Raw genomic sequence first — 22561 nt, 5'->3', positions numbered from 1 at the left:
TGCTGCCAGTGCTGATGCTCTGAGTTTCATTCCTAGGGCATCTATGGTAGAGAGAGAAAACTGGCTCCCACAGTTTGTCCTCTGGCCTCCACATGTGCACCATGGTACCTATGAGTATGTGTACTCACACACAACAACAACAACAACAACAACAACAACACACACACACACACACACACACACACACAGTCTAAAATTTTTCTATAAAGTCTAAATTATACTTATGGCCATTCATGATGTCTTCCAAAACTGTGAGCAAGACACTTGATCATTTCTGGCTCTGAATATACTTGCTACAGACTCACTCTAGAAGTGAGCAGTACATCAAGGTCTATAGAACCACTTGCAAGGACTTCAGGGGGCAGAATTGGATTTTGACTTTTACATATGAGAAGTTCATTCCTGAACAATCAGAAGGGAGAAAGACCCTTATTCCCCAAATAACCTTTCTGATAATTTCTCTCCTAGAGTCACCATTTAATATGCTGACATGTATGTTTTCTTGTTAATGTGATAAATGCCATGGCCAAAAGCAACTTGGAAAAGGAAGGGTCTTCACAGTTAACTAGTTTTGAGTCATGAGGCTCTGGAAGTGGGATCTTCCAGGACCCCACCAGGCAAGTTAAGTGTTCAAACTGGTGTGGTTACAGAATACATCACAGAAGATTAAGTCTGTATCCATCTGAAATAATGTAATTGAGGAAGAGGAGAAGGTTGCAGCCATTAAATAAGTTTTCATTTAAAATTTTGTTTCATTATTACCCAGAAGACCTTGCTTTCTACATGATTCTCTTAGTATTTTAATGAGAACTAAGTCTCAGAAGGAAATTTCTCTCTTACTTTTAGAGCCTAGAGTTTTAGCTTTACTCTTTGAATGGCTCCAAAAGTGAGTTGGTACAGAACTTTTCCAGTGCCAAATTTTGACTGAGAGAGAACTGTCAAGGTGCTAAAAAAGGCGAATCTGTGGATACAGTCAAACTTGCTTACTTCATGATGCTGTCAAGGGAACAATACAACTAAAAAACAGAATCTTTCAAATGTTAAGTGGACAGGATTTCTCACTTCTGGAGTCTGGGATGGTGAGTTCTCATTGCTTCCTATTGTTTCCTTCCTCACTGTCCTGAGGGACAGCAAGTGCCACCAGGGTCTGTTCAGTACAGAAGTCACATCTCACCCACCTGAGGTTCAAAGCGAGGAGCTTGCTTTTCCTTGGCTGACTTCTCTTTCTCCGCAGACTTCTCTTTGCCTTTCCTTGTTGTTTTGGAAGTGCCTACAGATTTCTGCCCTTCACTGACAGCATGGGAATCTGGGCTTCCTATGGTAATCAGTTCTTCATGTTTCTCTACATGAGTTAAAGAGACATGCAAATGAAAGCCAGTGAGACCTAACATGATGACAAGATTATTTCCCAACGGGAAGACATAGCAAGCACATTTCATCTAAAGTGGTTGGATTCCATTCCTTGTAAGCAAGTGAACAAATGTTTCATAAGAGCTTGTCAAAATTCTTTGAATAAAGTTAAGATATAATTCATACAGCATAAACTCAACATTGGTATATATAAAGCAGCGGGCTTTAGAATATTAAGGTTATCAAACCACCTTGTTTGCCATCTGGGTGCCTTTTATTTCATATATTACATAGATACACAATTCATTCACCTATGCTCTAATCTTTATTATTATTTTCTTCTTTTGATTGGGGATTAATTTTCTTTTCTTTCTCTAGTTTTCCAGTTTGTTCATTTTAAAAGATTTATTTATTTTAAATGTGTGTGTGTGTGTGTGTGTGTGTGTGTGTGTGTGTGACACTTGTGTATATAGGTGCCCTGAGACATCAGAAGGCATCAGATTTCTTGAAGATGGAGTTACAGGCAGTTGTGAGCCACCATGTAAGTGCTGGGAACTGAATCCTGGTGCTCTGCAAGGGCAGTAAGTGTTCTTAGCCCCTAAGCCATTTCTCTAGACTCCATTTTTCAGTTGTTGTTTTTAATGTAGACAATAATGCTGAGACTATGTTGCTTTTTATACATCTATGAAATCTCTGTATTTATCTCTCACTGGTTTCTAGTTTTCTTCAACTGTGATTAGAGAACGTAGCTGCATTGTTTTTATTCTTTGCCATTTATTTGGACTCATGACACAGCTTCATTTGCTGCCACCCTCTAGATGTTCCAATGGTCATGAGAAGAAGATGTGTCCTGTTACTCCTGAGTAGAGAAGTCTGTTCTTAGGACAGGTTGGTTTGCCATATGCTTCAAGCATTTTACAATCCTAATTTTCTGTTTAAATTTCTTTCCACTACTTAAAGTGCAGTATTTAAATTTTCAACTATCTGTAGAGTTAGCTATTTCTTCTTTCAATACTAGTTATGTTTCATGCATTTCAGACACTGATGTTAGGTACATATGTTTATAATGGTTTTATTTTATGCTATGTGGTCTCTTTAGCATTATAGAATAACTAATATACCTGTTTGGGTCTTTAAAATCTATCTTTGACATTAGTATGACCATTCCAAGTTTAAATGAGTTACTATTTATAATTTATTCTTCTATCTTAAAACTATCTACATATTTGAAATTAAAGGATGCCCTACTTATAAATATATAAAGTTGGACCATATTTTATAGTAAATCACATTTAATTTACACTAAACATAATTGCCCAAAAGAGGATTTATGTCTGCTACTTTGATATTTATTTTACTCCATATTTTATATCTTGTTCAGTTCCTCTAAGCTTGTTATTACATTCTTTTGCTTCAAAATACTTACATCTGTAGCATTTTAATTCTCTCAGGTCCTATGTTTTCTGTTCATTTCCATTTCTCTAGTGATATTCATGGATAAGATTAAATAATTAAAATGTTTCACTTATAACAATTAAGTTTGGATTAGCACCAATTTGATCTCAATAATATACAAAGACCTTCTTTGCTCTTATATACATCTTTTCTCTTGATGCTGATAAAATGTAAAACTTGCCTGTATTTATGCTGTGTCCTTTAAATCTAGTTGATTAATTCATAGGATGCAGTCATTATCAGGTTGCTTAATTTAGTGTGCAAGGCTTACAAGAAATCTGCATATGTTGGCAACACATATGGGAATAAGCTGTGAACTGGAAACTATCTTACTGACTCAAAGTTATGGAAGGTGTGACCTCATGGGTATGTGCCTGTAATTAGGAAGCCCTGGAGGAATCAATTCATACATCCCTTGTGGGGAAGAAGTGCTGGGGACTACCTGCTGATGAAATGTGCTTTCCCTTTTGGTAAGTTCCTTTGGGTTTTTACTCTACCTAATGTGTACTAAGAAAATATTATAGTGAAATGTTAAGTAGATGATGAAACCTCCATAGATATAGAAATGCAAGTTTGTGTTTATGATTAAAAGTCAGTGCTTTGATCTATATCCTTGGGAACTGGTCAGTATTTGAACATCCACATAATTTCCAAATTTGTTTAGGGCAACGTGCATGTTCACATAACAGATTCACTTGTGGAACAGAAAACTCTTATATAAAAACATGTTTATTTTGTACTATATCTTAAGATGCTTATTTTATACAACTATAAAATATAATTATACTATATAGAACATGTGATAGTTTGTTTCAAAGACTTTATGACTTGTATTCACAGTGCTTCACTGTGCAGCTCTCTCCTAAAAAATAAATCACAGCAAGTACTTTATCATATATATATATATATATATATATATATATATATATATATATATATACAGATAACAATTATATATGTTTCAATAGATCAATTAGAACTTCAAAGGCCTTGATTATCAATTTACAGAGGTGGCATATTGACAAAAGGAGTTTAGAATGGCAGCATTACATGATGAAGGCTGAGAACTCCCAGCTCAAGACCCTCCTGTCTCTTATTTCCTTCAGTGAAAGTCAGCCATAGTGAGGCAACCATTTAGTGAAGCTTAGGTACTGAAATAAACAAAAGGTGGCACTGTTGCTGCATGGTGGTAGGAAACCAAGTTTCCTATAAATAGCATAACTATCCCAGGTCAGATATACCTTTATAGCAATATGTTAGATCTAGTGAGGTTTTTTGTTTGTTTGTTGTTTTTTTTGTTTTTGTTTTTGTTTTTTAAGTCTGGGCAATAAGGATGTAAAGTTTTGAAAAACATCAAATCATATATTATATTGTTCACAGGAATTAAATGGTTTAAATGAATGAAAAATATTTTTATTGACTTCAGGATGGGTATAATTTTAAATCTGGCCATCAATACAGTAACAAAAATAACACAATCAACTTCTATTTGATGAAAATATATTTTAAAATTAATATAAGTTGATAGTTGAAACACTAAAGTTTTCTAAGTACTCCACATCCTTCAAATTAAAAAAAAAATCATACAAAGCATGTAGGTTTTCAGCTGTAAATGAATTGAAACATTGCAGTTGACTGTTGTGTGATATTTTGATTGTGTTCTGACAAATAAAGCTTGCTTGGAGTCAGAGCTAGCCACTAGCTAACCATAGAGGTTTGGAGGACTGTAGAGTGAGGGACAGGAAGTGGTAAGGTGAGGCTGAGACAAGATCTCAGCCTTTTGGTCAGAGGAATGGAAGAGGTAAGAAGTCACTGTTGGCAGCTTCTCTGGTCCTCTGATCTTTCAGGTTTTTACCCCGATATTTGTCTCCTGGTTTTTATTGATAAGATTAATTAAATTTACACATACATCATCTGGTGTCCAACTTTAGGGGCACAAATTTATGAAATAGCTGCTGCCAGTGGCTTCGCAGTTACCAGTACATGCTGGAGCTGCACTTGGGAAGTGTACCTGCTGGAGTCATGCACCACCAGCTGGATTTCCCTTTCTTCCCCAAGCCCTCTGAGAAAGTCTGGGATTTTCCTGTTGCAGCCTCTCTACAACCATCTCCACAAAACCCCAAACAAAACAGACACTTGGGCTCCAAACACTGCCGAGTTAGCCTTTCAACCACTGGCCAGCTCTACCTTCAGACAGCTTCATACTTTCACATCCCACCAGTCAGTCACACATGCTGCTTTTGCACATTTCCCCATGCAGACAGCTGGCTCTTTGACTCCTTTTGTCCCCGGGGATTGTGGGTTTTCCCTGAACCACCTTGTCAGACTGCTGATACGTGATCAATGGCAGCTGTCCTCTGCTAGGCTGTGCACTGCCTGTGTTCTATGCTCAGACATGCTACATAGTGGCAGTCAGTATCACACTTCACCATCATTGTCAGCAGAATTTGTGAGACAATCATAAAAGGAAGAATTAGTTGTTTTTTTTTAAGTTTTTCCTATGTTAAAAAATGGGAAACACTATTATGATGGAGGGAGGTAGATGTCTGTATGATTACACAATGAATCGTTTAAAAATGGAACAATTAAATGAGAGGATAATTAACAACCTTGATTTATATAATGTTAATTATAATCATTATTTTTTGATAATTCTTATTTTATCCCTAAAAAATTGGTTGGTATGAATGTCAAGATACAAGCCTTAGAAAAAATTACTAGAGAAAATATTGCCATTTTTGACTGATAAGTTACAAGCCTTAGAAAAATGTACTAAAACAGATAATAGAGATATTCAGACAAAGACATAGGAACCTCACCATTACATTATAAAATAAGAGAAGAACAGCTCAAGGTTATCAAACAACTAACTGCAATTCATCCAGTCACCTTATGGGAACAACTCCCAAATGACAGGTATCCCCAAGGCTATGTAAGAGCTGAAATGTTTGATTTGAGGAGATTTAAGGAAGCCATAGTCTCATATGGTGTGCAATCACCTTTTGTGAAGCAGTTGTTAAATTTATGGTCAACTAGTAACAGAAGTGTCCCACAAGACTGGAAAGACTTGGGTACAGCAGTATTGGAACCTGGTCCTCAACTACAGTGGAGGATCTGGTGGAAAGATGAGGCTAGGACCATTGAACAATAAAGTAGGGTTAGAGGTACTGAAATCTCCCAGGACCAACTTTTTGGAGAAGGCGATTATACTGATGTACAAAGACAATCTCTATATGATCAGAAAACCCTGGCTCTATGCAGTGCAGGAGCTTTGAATGCTTGGGACAGCATTGAAGAAGTCAGAAAGAGAACTGAGTCATTTACTAAAGTTATACAGGGCCCAAAACAAACTTTCACTGACTTTATACAAAGATTGACTTCAGCTATAAATAGAATGATACCAAATTCAGAAGCTAGAATACAATAATTGAATCGTTGGCTTTTGGAAATGCTAATTCACAATGCAAAAGGGTAATTAGTTCCTTAAAGGCAAGATTAGCACCCATAGAGGAATGGATCTGAGATACAATCAATATTGAATCTCATAACCATGATGATGCTTAAATAGGACAAGGTGATTTCCAGAGGCTTGAAGAAAAATTAAAATGTCAAGTGTTTTTAATTGTGGCAAAGAAAGTCACCTAAAAAGGGATTATAGACAGGTCATTTCTAGAAACAATGTTCCTTCTAATCCAAATAGAAGGCCCTTGAATTCTGGAGGATGCAGAAGGTGTGACAAAGGCCAATATTGGACCAATGAATGCAGATCAGCAAGGGACAGATAAAATAACCCTTTATAACTGGGAAATGTCTTGGAGGCCCCTCTCAGGCCCCCATGTCAAATTTTGTTCAGTCATTCCCTGTTACCATGGGGGAAAATCCTCTCTAGAGCAATTAAAGGACCTAATGCCTATTCTGTTGTTTTATACACACACACACATACACACTCACATGCTGCTCTGGATGATAGAATAGTTTTAGAATATAAAACAAAACTTTTAGGAAAAACTATAAAGCAAATATTTTGGCAAATTCTATAAATGATCAAAGGCCAAAGCTAAAAATACAAATAAATGACATTGTAATTGAAGGTCTTATAGACACACAGAGAGATGTAACAATAGCACTGAAATCTTGTCATCCAAACTGGCCTTGTCAGGAAGTAAACACTCAGCTTTTAGGGATTGGAACTTTATCTCAGGTAAAACAAAGTATGAGATGGGTTGAAGGTATAGGGCCTTAAGGACAAAGAGGAAAATTAAAGACCAATTAAGTGGCTAATATAGCAATGAATTTTTGGGGGCATAATTTGTTACATCAATGGAATACCCAGATTCACATTCATCCAATCTCAGAAACAAACCATAAACTGGCATGCGTTTCTGTGAAAATTATTAATAGGTATTATAAAAAACAGTCACTGTGAGGAAGAGCCCTCATCAAGTAGACAGAAAGCATTCTTCTCCCCATCCATCCTCTGAAGCCTCAGTGACCCCTGGAGACTCAGAGACCCCAAGAGCCACAGGCCCCACCTATAATAATTGGAGGGAAAGTGACCCCTAGAGATACAATCTCCACCTACACCAATCAAAGGAAAAAATAAGCAGTTGGCAGTGTAAGAGTACACTCAACAACATAAAAAGAAATATGCTACCACCAGAAACTAGTGGTTCTATAACAGTAAGATGTGATCATCCCAATGCAGATTAAACAGTAGAAAGTGACCTTCAAAATAATTTTATAAAGATAATAGATGCCATTAAAGAGGATATGAAAAATTCCCTTAAAGAAGTGGAGGACAAGACAAACAAAAAATTGGAAAAAATCAACAAATCCCTTAAAGAAAACCAAGGGGGGGGGGGGAACAAAAAACATCAAACTGGTGAAGGAAACAGTTCAAGACTTGAAAACTGAAATAAAGCCAATAAAGAAAACACAAATCAAGAGAATTCTGGAAATGAAAAATCTGGGTAAAAAAAAACAAGAACTAAAGATGTAAGCATAACATACAATACACATGAGAAGAAATAGGGAATCTCAGGCCTTGAAGATATAGTAGAGGAAATAGATTCATCAGTCAAAGAAAATGTTAAACCCAACTAATTCTTAGCACAAAACATCCAGAAAATCTGGGACACCATGAAAATACCAAACCTAAGAATAATATGGATAAAAGATGGAGAAGAATTCCAGCTCAAAGGCACAGAAAATATATTCAACAAAATCATAAAAGAAAACTTTCCCAACCTAAAGAAAGAAATACCTATAAAGGTACAAGAAGCTTGCAGAACACCAAATAGACTGGCCAATAAACAGTCCCCTTGCCACATAATAATCAAAACACTAAGCATACAGAATAAGACAGAATATTAAGAGCTGCAAAGGGAAAGGTCAAGTAACATATAAAGACAGATCAATCAGAATTACACCCGACTTCTCAGTGGAGACTCTGAATGCCAGAAGATCTTAGACATATGTTCTACAGACAGTAAGAGACTATGGATGCCTGCCCAGACTACTATATGCAGCAAAACTTTCAATCACCATAGACCAAGAAAACAATATATAGCCCACGAGAAAACCAGATTTAAGCAATACCTATCCATAAATCCAACCATACAGAAAGTACTAGAAGGAAAACTCCAACCTGAGGAAGTTAGCTGTACCCAAGAAAACACAGCCAATAGATAACTTCACATCAGCAAATCCTAAAGAAAGACAATGCACATACACATTATCACCAACCACTACTAGCAAAACCAAAAATAACGGGAATTAACAATCATTGGTCATTAATATTAACGGACTCAATTTTCCTATAAAAAGACATAGGTTAACAGAATGAGTACAAAAACAGGACCCACCTTTCTGCTGTATACAAGAAACACACCTTAACCTCAAAGACACATTACCTCAGAGTAAAATGTTGGGAAAATATTTTTCCAATCAAATGGACCTAAGAAACAAGCTAGTGTAGCTATCCTAATATATGACAAAATAGACTTCAAACTAAAATCAATCAAAGGAGATTAAGAAGGACATTTCATATTCATCATAGGAAAAAAATCCATCAAGATGAAGTATCAATTTTTAATATCTATGCCCCAAGTTTAAGGGCACCCACATTTGCAAAAGAAACATTACTAAAGCTTAAATCACACATCAGACCCCACACACCAATAATAGGAGACTTCAACACCTCACTCTCACCACTGGACAGGTATGCTAGACAGAAACTTAACAGAGAAATAAGGGAATTAACAGATGTTATGACTCAAATGGACATAACAGACATCTACAGAACATGTCACCCAAACAAAAAAGAATATACCTCTTCTCAGTACCTCACTGAAAATTCTCTAAAGTTGACTACATACCTGGTAACAAAGCAAATTTCAACATATACAAAAATTTAGAATAACCCCCTGTATCCTAACAAATTGTCATGGTTTTAAGGTTAGAATTCAATAACAACACAAATTGTAGAGAGCCTACAAACTCATGGAAATTGAACAATGCTCAACTGAATCATCACTGGGTCAAGGAAGAAATTAAAATCTTCCTACAATTCAATAAAAATGAATGCACAGTATACCCAAACTTATGAGACACTATGAAAGCAGTGCTAAGAGGAAAGTTTATAGCACTATGTGCCTACATAAAGAATGTGGAGAAATCTCACAATAGTGACTTAACAGCACACCCAAAAGCTCTAGAACAAAAAGAAGCAAACTCACTGCGGAGGAGACATCTGAAGAAAAAGGACAAGTTATCAAGAGAAAATGTCCCAAGAAAAAGAGTAAATTGGCCTATTGGTATATCACATTTACAACAAGATAAAATTTCACAAATCTTCCCAAATGTTTGTTTCTGCTGTTCTCTACAGATGCATAATGCAAATGATCTTTTTGTACCCTAGTTCAATTAAAAATTAAAGCTGGTTTTGGCATTGGAGCATGGCTCTCTCCTTCTCTAAACCCAAGCATGCTCATTAAAAGGCAAATCCAAAATCTCAGTCTCATGTCAGAAGAGCCACCTGATATGGGACAGAAGATAAAGCAAAATTAAGGGGCCATTCTATTGCTACTAATGTCATAATCCTTTAGTTTTATTTTGACACTGTTAAAACTTTTCTTAAGGTACAAATATTATCCAAAATTTATAAAATTAGTATATATATTAAACTTTTTGTCAAGATATTAATGGTCATACAGAATACTAATTCAAGAAAAAGGCTTCATCTAGCTTCCTGTACATAATTTTGGGTCTGAGTATCTATCAGATAACTAGGAATTAAGTTTTTGTACTATGGATGTACATAACAAATTATGGTCCTTTAACCTCTTTGAAATCTGATAAATATGACATTTAAAATATTTAAGTTTTCTGTAGTGAACCATGACCATGCCTAACAGTGACCTTTGAAGTCTCCGAAAGGAGGATGGGGCCCCACAATAATCCACTGGGACTCTGTGGTAACACAACTAACCTGAAAAATGCCACCCAAAGATTGCCTTTGGACTACAAACTGCCCAGGACAATTTCAAGGTGGCTGGCTGAGATGGTCCAGCCTCACAGACTACTCTAGCCAGGACTTGAGACAAGCCCTGCGCTTTCCCATCACACAGAAACCGGACAACAAGTGATACAAATAGCTCTCCCCTGACTTGACCATTACCCCATTTATTTTCAGGGTCCCCTAAAGATGCCGTCACCCCAGACAGCAGGAAGTAATTTTAAGAACATGATTCCTACATTCCCAAGAGGAAGGTGGGTGGTTTTTGGTTGTTCAATGGGTTATAGATATTTGTCATGATTTAGGGGGGTTCATTACAAGTTGTTATTGGTAACTGTCAAGAAAAACTGCTGAACAAAGGAGATTAGATTCAGGGATCTTGTTCTGTAAAGAAACATTTATCCTAGAAATAATAGGATAAAAGAGTAGATTATTGAATCTACTTTTAAACCAAAAAGCAACTACTAGTCTTAAATATTTTACATTGATATGGATTTTTATATATTGATGGATATCTCATCTATTTGTCCTTCCCAGGCTGACCCATGTGTTCCTCTTTGGGTCCTCCTTGTTAGTTAGCTTCTCTGGAGATGTGGGTTGTAGTCTGGTTATCCTTTGCACTGCATCTAGTATCCACTTATGAGTGAGTGCATACCATGTCTATCCCTCTGAGTCTGGATTACTTCACTCAGGATGATATTCTCTAGTTCCCTCCATTTGCCTGCAAATCTCACAATGTCATTGTTTTTTACTGCTGAGTAGTACTCCACTGATACAAATTTGAGATTATTTTTGTTATACTGTATATGCTTCCACTCTTGCTTAAGATATTTTTGCAGCTTGAAACAAATTTAAGGGCCACTGTAAATATGTTTCCACTTTTGTTCAAGATATTGTACCTATATGGCTCATTTAACAATATGATGTAAATTTCTAGTCCTTGGAAGTTATTATTTCAAACTATTTAGGATAATAAAGAAATACAGGTTAGTAGTTAGCTACATATTATAATCAAACTTGTAGTCATATTAGGTATGTTTTCAAGGTTAAATAGAGATATTTTTAGATAGGCAGGTGGTCTTCAAACACTTAAGAGATCTACAGAACATAGCATTTAAGATGTTTTAATAATGTAGGTCCTTTTTTTATGACAATGAGACATGTCTGTTCCTGGCAGCACCAATGGACTTCAGAGAGGATGATGGGTATTGAAGAAACTCCATATGGAGTTTGTTTTCTTTGTGGCAAAAGCTAGCCATGTGGGCAAAGAAAGTGCCCTTGCCTTGACTGCTGACTGTATGCTGTCCAAATTGGACAAGCAGGACACAAAAGAAAATAACCCCAGAAACTTGCCAGAACAAGGTGGGACAGCCCTTCAAAAATCCTGCTTCTCAGAAAAGTCTGTCAGATATTCTAGGCCTTAATGTTAGAGAAACCTTTGGTAACTGTCCAGGCATCCAGCTGTTTCTGTCATTTCTTAGTTTTGGAAGCTGTTTGCTCTGCACTTCCTGTTTACTCAGGTAATATTACATCCTTCTCAGGTCTCTGATGGCGCTGAAGACTAGATAGTTATAGTTTTCCTTGTTGACAAATTCACAAAAAAACTCACCAAAGAAGTATAAATTGTATAAAGTTGAGAGACATAAAAAGATAGTTTGGGGTTGGTAATACAAGTTAGGATAGAAAGTGAATTAGGTACAACACTTTGGTTTCACCAAGATAGGATAGATAATGAAGTATTTTCTCTGAATTTGTCAAATGCTAATGGACTAGACATTGTTAACATAATTATTTCCTATATATATATGTGTATATAGTTATTGTACTCACTGTATATGTTTTTTACTATGTTAGTTGATACCTTTGCTTTTCATTTAGACAAAAAGGGAGAAATGTTGTGTGATATTTTGTGTTCTGATAAATAAAGCTTGTTTGGAGTCAGAGGATGGAGCTAGCCACTAGCCAACCATTTTTGTTTGGAAGACTGTAGAGAGAAGGAAAGGAAATGGTAAAGTGGGGTTGAAACAGGATCTCCACCCTTTTGGTCAGAGGAACAGAAGATGTAGAAAGTCACTGGTAGCTGTTCCTCTGCTTCTCTGATCTTTCAGGTTTTTACTCCAATATCTGACTCCTGGTTTTTATTGTTAAGATTGATTAGATTTACACATCAGTTGATGTATTAACTTAATGTGTTAATTTAATTAATTTGATGTTTTAATTTAATCAAACTGACCACCTAAACATCCACATTTAAGGGCTCAGTGGGTGAAGGAGCTTTGATGCCAAACCTGATGCTCTGAGTTTGATCTCAAGGACCCATAGTGATCCAACACAGAACCAACTCCCACAGGTTGCTGCTTTCCATTCCTATAAGCTCATACACACTAAAAAATAAAGTGTAGTTGTAAGTCTGTATTTTAAAACACAAATAGTAACAACCTCTTAGTATATAGGCTATTCAATAAATAAATCAATAAATAGGTTATTCAACGCAAGGCATGGTTTAATGTTAGCAATTGCTCATCCAAACATAAAATTGGCAAATGTGGCACCACAAAGGAATACATATTATGATTCCTTTGTAATATAAAATAATGCTGATACCATTTTTTAAATGCTACTAGGAGATGAGAACTCCCACATGCTGCCTGTGTCTTCCTGAGAGTCTCCTGAGACAGGAGTCCTATGGGCCTTACAGATCGCAAGTTGCTTCTGTTCAGCTTCTTCAGTAGAGTTTAGCTACAGTGCTGCATCTCCTCTTCTAAGGAGAACTTTCATTTTAGAGGCTTAAGTCACACTGTTAATTTCACACTTTGCACACTGGATTTAAATTAAATGAAATTCTGAACTGTGTGATGCTGTCTTACCCTGGATAGCCTAACATGTGTGCATACCAATTTCTTCTTTGATCATTGAGTAGTCTTGAAATCTCATTAGGCAGTGTTTAGATGCACATTTTTTTTCCTGTTGGCTAGATTCCCACATGATTTTAATCAGGTCATTGATATTTCTCTTTCTTTCTTCCCTCCTCTCTCTCTCTCTCTTCCCTCCTCTCCTCCACCTCTTCCCCTCCCTCTCTCTCTCACCATCTCTCCTCCCTTCCCCTTCTCTCTTCCTCCCACATTTCCTCCCCTCTTCCCCCCTCTGAGATTGAACCCAGAGTCTTGCATGTGCCTGGCCTGTTTGCTTCACCAACCTACTTCTCCACCATTGTAGTTCTTGTGAGCTCTTCTTAGGTAATGTGGTCCCTGTTTTGTGCTATGTATTTGGAATTGATTGAGCAACAGTAGCATGACTATTTTGTTATATCAAGACAGATATAATAAATGATTATAATATGAAAATAAGTCTAAGGAGACATAGGCAACTCATGGAATAGACCACATAGGCAAACAAGAGGGCTTGGGTCTTTTTCTTTGCTCTACTATATATTCTAAGCTTCCAGGGTTATAATTTAATATCTATTGACACTATGAACTATCCCTGAAGAACAGAAAGAAAGGAAAGAAAGAAGGAAATAGAGAAAGAAAGAGAGAGAGAGAGAGAGAGAGAAAGGAAGGAAGGAAGGAAGGAAGGAAGGAAGGAAGGAAGGAAGGAAGGAAGGAAGGAAGACAAACTAGGAAGCCAGGCAGGCAAAGACTTTTCTGAACACAGAAGCATACACAGTATTATACTGTTTCTCTATTGTTTCTACTTATGTATGCAATTGTGAATATTTTATTTGCATATAAATCTTTAGTATAACATATTTTTGAGACAGTGTTTCACTATATAACCCTAGATACCTGCAGTTAAGGAGACCACAGTGGCCTTGAACTCACCGAGATCCGCTTGTCTCTGCCTCCTGAGTGCTGAAATTAAAGATGTGTATCTTTAGAATCTATATTTATTGTTACTCTTTCCTAACTATGGGTAATATAATTTTATAAACATAAAAGTTGTCTATATATTTCTTTAAAGGTTCACAAGTCTAATTGGTACATAAGACGTTTTTGTTTTTGTTTTTGTTTTTTGTTGGGTTTTGTTTGGTTTAGTTTGGTTTGGTTTTTTTGAAACAGGGTTTCTCTGTCTACCTTTGGAGCCTGTCCTGGAACTCACTAGGTAGACCAGGCTGGTTTCGTACTCACATAGACCCACCTGCCTCTGCCTCCCAAGTGCTGAGATTAAAGGTGTGCTGCTAATACTGCCCAGCTGAGGTGCATGAGTTTTGCTTAGTAGACGAAACATGAACATATGAACATACAAGTATTCAATGATGAAATGTTTTATTTTTCTTAAATTACATAGTAAAAATATTAAAACATAAACACAGTATGACAGAAAATGTGAGAGACCACAGACTTGAGCAATAACATTTTATAACTGTGTGATCCATTTACTGTTCAGCACGTAAGATACAAGAGGAATGAGTAATATTTAAAGTGTGGCTGGAGAAACAGCTCAGTATTAAGAACACCAATTGCTGTTGCAGAAGACCAAGGTTCTGTTCCCAGCACCCACATGGAGACTCATAATCATCTGTTTAACTTCAGTTTCAGGAGATCCAGTGCCCTCTTTAGACCTCTACAGGCATTGGACATGCACATGGTATACTTATATACATGCAGGGAAACACCCATACCCATAAAATAAAATAAATATTATTAAGTATTTAGGGTGACATACCTTTGATATCACTTTTCTCTAAGTCTTTTAGTGCTTGAACAAATGTCATCTGAGTTTCAGTAAGAGGCCAGCTGTTAAACAATACCAAGCATTGTATGATATACTTGTAGCACTGTGAAAGGGAAGGCAGTGAGTCAGGACAAGGAAAGCAATCCATGCAGTACATGCACTGAAAGACGTATTAGATCAAGCTTATAATGTGTCATTTTATGAATTACACAATCACAGGTTAATTAAATGATAACATGTTTCCCAGAACTCCCTGTGGTGGTTTGAATAAGAATGGCCCCCATAGGCTCATATGTTTGAATGCTTTGGTGCCAAGTCAGTAGAACTGTTTTGGAAAGGGTAGGAAGTGCTGCTTGTTGGAGGAGGTCTGTCCTTGAGGGACCTGGTCTCTGCCTCCAACTTGCAGATAAGATGTTAGCTCTCACCCACTGCTCCAGTACCATGCCACCTCTTGCCATGCTCCCCACCATGATGGTCATAGACTCACACTCTGAAAGTAAGTGAGCCCCCAATTAAATGCTTTCTTTTATAGGCTGCCTTGGTCATGGTGCCTCTTCACAGCAGTACAGCAGTAACTGAGACAGCCTCTAACACTCAGTTAAAATGCATTTGGCATTCTCCATCCCATTCACTGCCTCTGTCATCTAAGTTCCTAGTTTCCACCTGTGCAATGGGCATAAAGTAAAATCTCATTTCTGTCATATTTTCATACTTCCTTATATTATTTCAGAGGGTGAGTATCTTTTCAAAGTGATTGGCTTTTAGGATTCTCTTTTCTTTACATTTAAGTCATAAAACCAGTTTCCTGCATCATCTGTGTCTGTTATTACTTTTATGGATTAAATTTCCCACTTAAATCTGTAGCACACCTTGAGTCCACCTTTATTATAGTGTTAGCAGTGACAAGCAAGTTTCCTAGCCTCTAATAGGTTACCTTTTCTCCTTTGACTAATAGTTTCACCTCTATACTTAAAAAAAAAATCAGTATTTCTTTTTATTATCACTAGTTTTATGCTAACTTTAAAGGGCTCTAGCAGGTCCAAGCATGGCAAACATGGTACCAACATGCTTTGCTTTTCACCCCTCTCGACTTCGCTAAACCATTAAATTATATTCCTAAAGCTAGTCCCCAAGGTCCATTCCCTTATTTGGCTACTGACTCATTCCAGAGACTGAACCTCAAGGCACAACTATTGAAACACCAAGGTCCAGCAATAAAAATACAAAATTTTGACTAACCTAATTAAAATACCCAATCGGAACTTACCAACACATCCCAGCTCATTCTAAGACAGAACTCCCCCTTTTCTCTCTTAAAATTAACACTTGAAACACTATTTGCTGTTGTTTCTGCTGGATTCAGGATTCAGACTCAGGCATCTTGTCTCTGTGCCTTGCTTAATAAAGGATCTCCTTGTGTTTGATTTGTGCTTAGAAATTGGTGTTTGGGTATGGTGTGTGCCTAATTCGGATTCCAGAGGGTAGCAACCCACAGTGCACAGGTCTCTTCAAACTTGGCAAAGGGCTAGAATTATCTGAGATATGGGAAACTCAATTAATAAAATTCTTCCATAAAATCGAGCTACAGGCAAGCCTGTAGTGTATTTTCTCAATTAGTGATTGATGTGGGAGGAGGGCCCATTCTACTATGGGTGGCACCACCGCTGGGCTGGTGGTCCTGGGTTCTATGAGAAAGCAGACTGAACATAAACAACCAGGCCATGTAACATTTAGCAAGGGAAAACGTTGAAGGTATTATAATTGCAATTTTTTTTTTGCTTTATCTCTTTCCTCAGAGTATTATCTTCTTACAAATGAGTTTTGCCAAACTCTTTTCTCACTCCCCACCAGTCCCTCACTTCTCCCCTGGCCCGAGTGTCTAATTCTGCAAGAACAGACTTGTCCACACTACTCAATGGCCTTGAAATCCCATCCCATTTTCTTGTGTTTACAAATTCATGCCTTCTGTATTTCTCTTGGACTTATGAGTAGCATACCTTAGAACCATAAAATCCAAAACTGTGGATAATTCATTCTGAGGGGGTTTTGTTTGCACATTTCATTGATTTTCTTTCCCCATCATTCCCAGAACCTTGTCTCTTTTTTCAATAAGTAATTATTTAGCTTTCCAGTTTCTAACTTTTAATGAAGTAGCTCAGCTCACATGTTTCAGATTATTCACACCTAGCTGATTAATCAAAGTCAGTTATTTCACTAAATATATATTAATGTTGTAGACAAAGCATAATTTGTTGAGTTTTTATTAAAAACTCATTGAGTTCTATGTTTCATCAATTCTCAGTTGATATTCCTTTTAACTAAAATATTATTTAACATATTTTATCATGTTTTCACATTTATGGGCTTTTAAACTATTAATTATTAATGTATTTGCTATTGCTTTCTGCTAATACCACATATCTTTAGGCACTTTGGCTTTTATTGAAGTGCTAATTAGTTTTTTTTAATCACAAAGTATCTATCTTTAAAAAATAATTACTTTAGCTTTACACATGTGTGTACATGAGTGCAGGTGGCCTGAGGAGCCAGAGCGTATTCAGTCTCTGGAGCTGGAGTTGTAGCTGGTGGTGAACCACCCTACATGGGTGCTGGGAACCAAACTTAGGTCCTTTGCAAGAGCAATGAACATTGCAAATCCCCAAGTTATCTCTCCAGCCCCAAACCAGCCTTTCAAAATATCCTGAGTGGAGGGGGGAGACGGCTGAGTGAATTAAGACCTTCTCCTGAAAGTGTGCAGACCTGAGTTCAAATTTCAAGAACCCCTCTAAAGCTAGGTGTGGTAGCTGTGTCTGTAATCCCAGCACTCCTGTGGCAAGATAGAAGCTGGAGGCAGGAGAACCCCTAGAATCTGGGCCAGCTAAGCTGAGTTTGCACAGTAGCAAACCACAAAGAGATCCTGCTACAAATAAGACAGAAGGCAAGGACTTTGACCAGAGGTTGTCTTCTGGCTTGCTGTGGTATGCTTTGACACATATGTCCCCATATTCACACACATGAGTGCTCACAGACACACACACATAGGGAGCAATAAAATAGCCTGAGTATGCCAAGACAAAGACACTGTCATTTGAAATTTCAAATCCCCAAAATGGCTTAGGTTGCTCCTCAGCAACACTGGTTTCCAGGAGGCATGCATTGAACATTTCAATTGGGTTACTGACTCACCTGCTCTCTACACCGTTCTAATAGCTTTTCGAATTTCTTCTTAGTTGAGCAGGTGGGTGTCTCCATGTTAGTTAAAGCCACAGCTACTTGATTCAGTCTTCTTTTTATTTTTAGATTTGTCTGTAATGATTTCTAAATAGTGTGACCTTGAACATCATCACAGTTATGTCCCAGTCCCTGTTTACATCCTGTGATAGGTTCTTCCCTGTTTTTTGTTTGTTTGTTTGTTTGTTTATTGGTTCACTCTGTGTGCCTGTGCACATGTGTATGCAGGTGGTGATAGATTCTTCCCTGTTTTTTTTTTTTTTTTTTTTTTTTTTTTTTTTACATTTTTTGGTTCACTCTGTGTGACATGTGTATGCAGGTGGTGATAGGTTCTTCTCAGTTTTGTTGTTGTTGTTGTTGTTTACATTTATTGGTTCACTCTGTGTGCCTGTGCACATGTGTATGCAGGTGTACTTGTCTGTGCATGTACACAGGGAGACCAAAGTCAGGTTTGGGTTCCTTTTACAGTTGCTCTCTGTCTTATTTTTTGAGACAGAGTCTCTCACTGAATCCAGAACTTTCCAATTTGTCTAAACTAACTGACTCTAGGATCTTCTTCTCTTGATCTCCCAGCCTGGAGTTACACACATTTTACCCACTGAGCCATCTTCCTAGCCCCAAATAGTTCTTTCCCCCCAGGTGATGTACCTGTTGTGGTGTGCTACAATTTTCTTCTATAAGGGGTACATTCATAACTTCTTCTTCCAGCAGAGGCAGACCTGCCTCTGCTGCCACCATTCCAGGTCTGCCCTTGAAGGACTTCTGACTCGGTGGGCCGGTTTTTTTCTTAGTCATCACTTCTGGTTCTTTCTTAGGTGAAGTATGAGATAAGAGGATTTGCTTGCTAGCTAAAAAGGAGAACTATTATGTTAGCATATTTGGTGTGCATAGGTATTACTGATTATAGCCTACATATACACTTCTAGAATATAGTGTACTTAAAAGGGCATGCATATTTTTAGAAGATTAAAAGAACCCACTGGATCCTTTCAAATTTTCTGGTCTGAAGAGTTATTTATTAGGAACGTCCATGAGGGGCTGGAGAGGAGATGCATTAGTTAAGACCACATGCTGCTCCCGATGAAGATCCTGGTTTAGTTCCCAGCATCCACCTGGTACCTTAAAACCACCAGTGGCTCCAGTTCAGGAGGTCCAAATCCTTCTTCTGGCCTCTGTGGGACCAGGCATGCACATGGTGCCATTCATACATGTAGGCCAACACTCATAGACATACATAAATCTTAAAAATAAAAACGTACTCATGTCTGAAAAATAAATTTTCTCAAAGTTTTCTTTAAAGGAGAGTCATAACCAATCTATCAGTTTTTGGAGCCTAATTAGACAAATAATACATTGGCATCATTGGAGTCAAGTACAGTGTTTGTCAAGTGTGAAGTTTTGGTTTCCATTTTAAATTAAACATTTTAAATGCCACAGCAACACAAGCATCCACTCACGAATGCAGTCCACACTCTAGGCAGGTACTTACACTGGGAGCTCAATGCTCGTTCACTCCCCAGGAAGTAGAAGGCAGGGATAATGGCTTGCCCTTTGCCTGTGGCGCTCGCCATGATCTCCTCACTTTCCAGCACCTGCAGCTTGATGAAGGCGTCAGGCTTGGACGTGCGGACCTGTATTGTGATGCACTGTGCCACGGTCACTTTGACGGAGTACCTATAGTGAGAAAAGTTTAGCTTTAGGAGCAAGCACACTGGTCTCTCCTCAAGTTGATAAAGGAAATGGTGTGATGTTCTCATTTGATCATCTGAAAGTAAAGCAGCTTTGTAAGGCCCACGAACACGCTAAAATGTTCAAGTGACTACAGACTTTGACAAAGGAGCTCCAAATGACACAGTCAAGAAAAATAGTAGCATGTTGCCATTATTAGAAAACTCCAAGTAGGAAATGTACCTTTTTGTTAAGTACAACAGGAAGCTACTTATGAAACAGGATAGATCTAAAAGCCACCATCCTTAACAGTCATGTGACCAGCACTACATGTCACATAGTCACACCACTTTACAGAAGAAAAAGAACAGCTCATAGAAGCAGACCTTTTCAAGTTTCACCCTCAATATTACTTTGCTCTGATGGGAGGGGGGGTGGAAAAACCCAGAGAAGCCAATAGTATTCTCAGTGCCCCCCATGCCCATCAGAGTTTATCCTACATTGCCATGAGAAACACAATGACCAAACGCAACTTGGGGAGAAAAGCATTTCATTCACCTTACAGTTTTCAGTCCATCATGAAGGGCAGTCAGGGCAGGAACTTGAGGCAGAAACCATGAAGGAGTGCTGCTTACTGGCTTGCTCCTCTTGGCTTGCTCAGGCTGTCTTTTTAAATACCCCAGAACCACCTGCTCAGGGGTAGGACTGTCTACTGAGGGCTGGGCCTTCCCACATCAATCACTAATTAAGAAAATGCCCAAGAAACTTGCCTACATGCCACTCCGATGGCATTTTCTCAATTTGAGGTTTCATCTTTCCAGATGATTCAGTTATGTCAAGTGGGCAAATGACCAGCAAGTGCACCCCCATACTCACCCTTTGATGCACAAGTTGGAAAGCTTCAGTAAGAAAGAGTAGGAAAAGACACTCAAGCCATACTTTCCTTCCTTCCAGGACAGAGTTGTAAGGTTTTATTTTTTGTTTTTGTTTTTTTGTTTTGTTTTTGTTTTAACTTTAAAAGCATTATTACAGTGTGTGTGTGTGTGTGTGTGTGTGTGTGTGTGTGTGTGTGTGTGTGTGTGTGTGTTATTTGATTCTCTCTTTCCACCTTTACATGAATTCTTGGGATGGAACTCAGGTTGCCAGGGTTTCACATTGTGTGGCAAGCATTTTACCCTCTGTGCTATCTTTCTGGCCCTTGTTTTGTATTTTTGCTGTTTTCTCTCTCTAGTAATTCTTCACAAATGCCCAAGACCTGGTAGGCTTTCTTTTTTTCTAAGCGGATGAAAATAAAACAAGCAGCAAAGCAGCAATATCCATCACTGTGCACTCCAGAGTGACACTCCAGAGTGTCCTGCCTTCCCTTCCATGGACCCTTCTCTGGAGTCCTCCCCTTTGGCTCTTCTCACCAATTCATCTCCCACTCACTCGTTCAGCACTGACCCAGAGTCTTGGTTTCTACTCGCCAGGATTCCAAGCATGTGTACCTCCCACATGGAAACTTTTAGTCTGATCTTCTGAGCTCTTGAAAGAGTCTGTCAGGGTTGAAGGGACCCTCCAAGTCTTGTTTGTAGACACTGGTTGCCTCTGAGCAAAACAACTTCACACTGTCCCTTCTCTTCGGATCTGCTTTCTCTAGCACCTCTGCCATTGGTATCCCACACACATCAGAGAAGCAATGCTGTGCTCTCATTCATAGATTGGAAACAACATTCATCCTACAGTTTCCCAGGGTCTCCATGAGCTCAAATGGAATCAAAGGTCCTAAATGGAAGCCTCTAGCTCAACAACTGTCTCTCTAGGATCATGTGACTGTTACTAATATTTACAAGCAAGAACTCTTCCTTCTGACCACTTTGCAAATTAGCTTCTGCCCTGTGTCCTCACCTGAAGTAAATGACATCAGTTAGACATTTCCTGAGGTTATCCCAATCAGAGGAGGCTGTCAATTTTATGTCATTTTAAAATATTCTATCTCTTTTTGGAGCCCACTACCTATGGTGGAACACCTTGCACAGCCTTGATGCAGGAGGAGGGGCTTCAACCTGCCTCTAACGAATGTATCAGGCTTTGCTGACTCCACATGGGAGGCCTTACCTTTTTGGAGGAGGGGATGGGGGATGGGCGGGGGGTAGGCTCCAGGTGGGGGGGGGGGGGGGAGTGGAAGGAGAGATGAGAGGGGAATCTGTGGTTGGTATGTAAAATGAATAAAAAGTTTCTTAATAAAAAAGAACTCTTTTCAGGAAAAAAATAAAATATTCTATCTCCCAATTCATGCCCCTCTTTCTGATTGGTTGAACTGTATCTCTTTGTCCTACAGAATTCATGTTAGAGACCTCACAAGGTCATCTTATATAGAGATGGTTTTTCATCATAAAGAAAAGTTAAAGGATGAGGCCAAATCAAAATGGTTAGTGGTCTTAGAATAGCAGGGCAGATTTTAGAAACAATCACACAATGAAACACTGTATAAAGGTGAAAACAGAGATTTGGGTGATGATCCCACAAGCCAAAGAATGTCAGCAAACCACAGAATGCCAAGAGGAAGTCATGAAAGAGATTCTTTCCAGAGTGCTCTGGAGACACCTACCCTGGTAACAACTTGACTTTAGACTGTGAAATGAGGCATTTTTGATGGTCGGTCAGTCAGTGTTCTGTCATGACCCT

The 22561-nt window shown here is 38.1% G+C and overlaps 1 protein-coding gene across 1 annotated transcript in view; it reads right to left on the bottom strand.

The window, feature by feature from the left end:
• Positions 1-22561, bottom strand: part of Adgb (androglobin) — a 136334-nt gene that overhangs the window by 14111 nt on the left and 99662 nt on the right. Inside the window, exons 26-30 of the mRNA XM_036169025.1 lie at positions 19716-19900; positions 18875-19074; positions 14987-15098; positions 14143-14172; positions 1179-1342 (exon numbers count right to left, since the gene is read on the bottom strand). Of these exons, the coding sequence (XP_036024918.1) occupies positions 1179-1342; positions 14143-14172; positions 14987-15098; positions 18875-19074; positions 19716-19900 (691 nt within the window). The remainder of the gene's footprint in view (positions 1-1178; positions 1343-14142; positions 14173-14986; positions 15099-18874; positions 19075-19715; positions 19901-22561) is intronic.

This window comes from Onychomys torridus, chromosome 19, assembly GCF_903995425.1.
Source record: "Onychomys torridus chromosome 19, mOncTor1.1, whole genome shotgun sequence".
NCBI classification, from domain to species: Eukaryota; Metazoa; Chordata; class Mammalia; order Rodentia; family Cricetidae; genus Onychomys; species Onychomys torridus.
Note: the sequence above shows the minus strand (reverse complement) of the source record. Positions and strands in the feature narration are given on the sequence as shown.